Consider the following 5,132-nt stretch of genomic DNA (forward strand, 5'->3'; position numbering starts at 1 on the left):
GGAGGGGAGGGGGAAGCTAGAAGATTCTCTAACAGGATTTAAATTACTTAATTTTTAAAAAACAATAGTTTATTGTGTTAAAGAATTAAAAGGATTTACACTTTACACAAGAAAATATTAATAGTTCATTTTGGGGGGTGGGATTAGGAAATAGTATACTTTTATAACAAAATATTTTATGCAATAAGTAGCAGAGATTTAAAGTAAACAATGATAAAGAAATTAAAATATAAACAAATGTATATGTGACATAGAAAGAATGCTTGGTTCATATGAATGGATTCAGGCACCCTTAGCTTGGTCTAGTAGCATGGTTCATGGAAACCATATTAAAATAGAACTTAATACAAGTTTTGTTTTTGTTCTTGTTCCAGTGTGAATGTTTATTTATCTGCTTTATTTTTACAGAGATGTGCATGCAGTTTGTCTTTGGGATGATAAAGGCCCAGCAAAAATTCATCAAGCTTTAAAAGAAGATATTCTTGAGTTCATTAAGCAAGCACAGGCAGTAAGTTCTGCATCTTTATATTATTTTAAGACTTTACTCAAAGAATATTATGTTTTTTTTATTTTGAATGTAAGACTTCTTGAAGTAATTTTAAATATCACATTGTCTTTTGACATATTTGTTAAACAAATTTTTTTTAATGAAATGATTGTTTGTTGTCTCTCCTAGTGACGTTTCTTTCAAGAGAGTACGTTATTATCCGCAATTAAAAGATAGCATAAAAAAATTAAGATTTTTATATGTTCTTTTGACCTCCCCACCACTGTTATTTTTTGGCATATGCAGAAATAAAGTATAATTTCAAATCAATTCTGAGATCATTAATATATACCTTACCACTTTGAAGAAGAGCCGAAGGACATTTCCCTTATTAAGGGAAAGATTATTTCCCTTTCTAAAGAATGAAGTTTGAAAACTAGAGAGCTAGAATTTCTTATTCCTTAGTTGAAATTTTATGTCAATGTCTTATACATTAGTGAAAGTTGTCTGTTAGAAATCTTGTTAAAAACTAATAGCTGCTTAGCAGTTGGAAATTGAAAATAAGTTTTCTCTATATGTGACTTAAAGGAAGATACTGAAATTTAGTATGTGATCGGTAAATATTTAATTCTGCTAATGTTTGACCACTACCATGATGAAATAAGAATAATGTTATATTGGGTATTATAGTTATGAAATAAAAGGCTTTATTGCTAACACCATTATTTCTGCCATTTTAATAATTTCAAAAAATATTGTTTTAGAGGAAATTATATTTTAAAGAAAATAAATCATTTTTCAGATTTATTTAGAAAAATTAAATGTTTCAGTGTCAAAATTTAATCGAAACTGTATTTTTACAAAACTGATTTAGGAGTGCAGTTTCCACTTGTAGTGGAAATCATATCAGCTTATCTGTCCATGACTTTTTGGTGAAGATAAATTATGTATTTCAAATTGGTAGAGGTTTATTCTTCAGTTTCTGGAAATGAGCTCATAAAGAATCATCTTAGGTATTGTTAACAAACGGTAAAAAATATACTTCACACTAGAAAACAAAATACGTTAAGAGTTTCAGTGTAACATGACCCAGTGAAGTTTGGAATGTAGACCTCAGTAAGAACTTGAGGATGGGATTTAATGCCACTAATTCAGAGCAGTTAAATTATAGGAATAGCAGTGCCAGACACAGGTATATGATGTTAAAAGATTTTTAAACATTTAAGAAAATCTAGCTTTGTGAGTTATTTTACTAGTCAATTATTAGACTAATTGAGCTTATCTCGTTAGAAAAGGCCAAATCTCCCAAACAGGAAAGACAGTATGCATTAAAATGTTTATTATAGCATTATTTAAAATGGCTATAAAAAGGAAAGTAAAAATATACTGCACTTGGGAAGTTATTAGGATATTTAAATTTTTTTTTTAGATTAACATTACTTTTACTTGCTCATAATTCTGTGGTTTAGTAATTTGAGATAGGCTTACATGATTTCTCCTAAGCTTACTAATTTGGCAGCGGTGAAGTGCAAGGACTGGATGGCCCATGAGAGCTTTTCTCACATACTTGGTGTTTGCTGCTAGCTTCCATCTTGACTTCTCTCCTCTCATGTGGCTTCTCATTCTTAAAGAATGAGAAGTGGGTCTACAACAGTGGTCCCCAACCTTTCCAGTATTGTCTCAGAAATCTCACAGTATCACATAAGCTGCATTCTGTTGGTCAAAGCAAGTCACAGGACCAGCCCAAACTGCGGTGGTGGAGAAACAGGCTCCACCATGTTTTTAAAAAATTAGATATAATTAATATTCCAGAATATTCACCCTCTTAAAATATATAGTTTGGTGGGTTTTGGTATATTCATGAAGTTGTATAACCATTACCCACTAACTCTAGAACATTTTCACTGCCCCAAATAGAAACTCTGTACCCATTAGCAGTTACTCTCCCATTACCACAACCACTAATCTACTTTCTGTCCATGTAGATTTGTTTATTCTGGACACTTCCTATAAATGGAATTGTACAATATGTGGCCTTTTATCACTAACTTCTTTCACTTACGATAACATTGTCAAGGGTCATCTGTGTTGTAGCTTTTATCAGTATTTCCTTTTCATGGCTGAATAATATTTCATTTCATGGCTATGCCACATTTTGTTTATTCATCATTGATAGACATTTGGGTTTTTACTTCTTTTTGTCTATTTTGAATAGTGCTGCTATAAACATTTGTGTACAAGTTTGGTTTTTCTTGGTTTTTTTTTTTTTTTTTTTAGGTATACTTGACATATAATAGTTTAAGGGGTATAACATAATGATTCAATGTTTGTATTATTGCAAAATGGTCACAATAAGTCTAGTTAACATTTATCACATAGTTAAAAAAATTTTTTTCTTGTGATGAGAACTTTTTAAGAATTAATCTTCTAGCAACTTTCACATATGTGATCCAGTATTATTAACTATAGCTACCATGTTGTATGTTACATCCCCGTGACTTATTTATTCTATAACTGGAAGTTTGTACCTTTTGACCCCTTCCTCCATTTTGCACCCTCATATGGTCTGGCAACCACCAATCCTTTCTCTGTATCTATGAGCTTATTTTGTGTTTTGTTTTTGTTTTTTTTTTAGATTCTACATGTGAGATCATACAGTGTTTGCCTTTCTCTGCCTGACTTATTTCACTTAGTATAATGCTCTCAAGTTTCATCCATGTTGTTCCAAATGCCAAGAAATTTTTTATGGCTGAAAAATATTCCATTGTGTATATATACCACATTTTTTTTTAGCCATTCATCCATTGATAGACATTTAGGTTGTTTCTATATCTTGGCAATTGCAGAGAATGCTGCAGTGAACATGACAGTGCAAATAGTCATCCCTTGTAAACTGTTGGGAGTTGGTTCTAGGAATCTGCCACTCCGTCATTGCAGTTAACAAAATCCACGGATGCTCAAGACCCTTAGTCAGCCCTTTGTATCTGTGAGCTGCATCTGCAGATTCAGCTAACTGATGATGCAGAACCCACAAATACGAGTGCCACCTGTATATTTTTTCGAATTAGTGTTTTTGTCTTCTTTGGTTAGATACCTAGAAGTTGAATTGCTGGATCATATGGTAGTTCTATTTTTCATTTTTTGAGGAACCTCCATACTGTTTTCCATAGTGGTTACACCAGTTTACATTTCCAATAACAGTGCACAAAAGTTCCCTTTTCTCCACATCTTCTTCAATACTTGTTATTTCTTGTCTTTTTGGTAATAGCCATTCTACCAGGTGTGAGATGACATCTCATTGTGGTTTTGATTTGCATTTCCCTGATGATTAGTGATATTGAGTATCTTTTCATATTCCTTTTGCTCATCTGTATGGATTTATTTTTTTTGACTATTGAGTTGTATAAATTCTTTGTATCTTTTGGATATGAACCTTTTATCAGATATGATTTGCAAATATTTTCTCCCATTCAGTAGGTTGTCTTTCTATTTTGTTGATGCTTTCTTTTGATGTACAGAAGCTTTTTAGTTTGATGTAGTCCTACTTGTTTATTTTTGCTTTTAGTGTCAAACTCAAAAAGTCACTGCCAACATTTAATGTCAAAGAGCTTACTGCATATATTTTCTTCTGGGATTTTTACAGCTCAGGTCTTAAATTTCAGTCTTTAATCTATTTTGAGTTAATTTTTGTGTATTATGTAAGATAGTGGTCGAGTTTCATTCTTCTGCATGTGGCTGTCCAGTTTTCCTAATACTATTTATTAAAGAGACTGTTCTGTCCTTATTGTATATTCTTGGCTTTTTTTTTTTGTCATAAATTGACCATAGAAGCATGGGTTTATTTCTGACTCTCTATTCTGTTACATTGATCCACATGTCTGTTTTTATGTCAATGCCACACTCTTTTGATTTCTGTAGCTGTGTAATAGTTGGAAATCAGGAAGCATGATACCTCCAGTTTTGTTATTTCTCAAGATTTGGCTGTTGTGGGTCCATACAAATTTTAGGATTGTTTGTTCTATTTCTGTAAAAAATGCCATTAGTTTTGATAGGGATTGCATTAAATCTGTAGATCACCTTGGGGCGTATGGACATTTTAACTATTTTTCCAATTCATGAGCACAGAATATTATTTCATTTTTGTGTCTTCTTCACTTCATCAATGTCATAGTCTTCAATGTAGGTCTTTCACCTCTTTGGTTAAATTTATTCCTAGATATTTTATTCTTTTTGATTCAATTTTAAATGGGATTGTTTTCTTAGTTTCTCTTTCTGATAGTTTGTTATTAGTGTACAGAAACATAACAGATTTTTGTGTTTTGATTTTGTATCCTGCAACTTCACTGAATTTGTTTCTTAGTTCTTACAATTTTTTGTGGAGTCTCTAGGGTTTTCTATATATAATTTAATGTCACCTGCAAATAGTGACAGTTTTACATCTTTCTATCCAATTTAGATACCTTGTATTTCTTTTTGCCTAATTGCTTTCCTGGGACTTCCAGTATTATGTTAAATAGAAGTGGTGAGAATGGGCATCCTTCTCTTGTTCCTGACCTTAAAAGAAAGGCATTTAGCTTTCGCTGTTGAATATGTTAGCTGTGGACTTGTCACATATGGCCTTTATTATATTGAGGTACATTCCTGC

The 5,132-nt window shown here is 31.8% G+C and overlaps 1 protein-coding gene across 2 annotated transcripts in view; it reads left to right on the forward strand.

Moving 5' to 3' along the window:
- CUL5 (cullin 5) overlaps positions 1-5,132 on the forward strand; it is a 77,388-nt gene that overhangs the window by 30,955 nt on the left and 41,301 nt on the right. For both annotated transcript variants that reach the window (XM_006913427.3, XM_025047903.1), the window contains one exon: positions 409-508. In XM_006913427.3, coding sequence (XP_006913489.1) covers positions 409-508 — 100 coding nt within the window. The remainder of the gene's footprint in view (positions 1-408; positions 509-5,132) is intronic.

Source organism: Pteropus alecto, unplaced genomic scaffold (assembly GCF_000325575.1).
Source record: "Pteropus alecto unplaced genomic scaffold, ASM32557v1 scaffold385, whole genome shotgun sequence".
Classification (NCBI taxonomy): domain Eukaryota; kingdom Metazoa; phylum Chordata; class Mammalia; order Chiroptera; family Pteropodidae; genus Pteropus; species Pteropus alecto.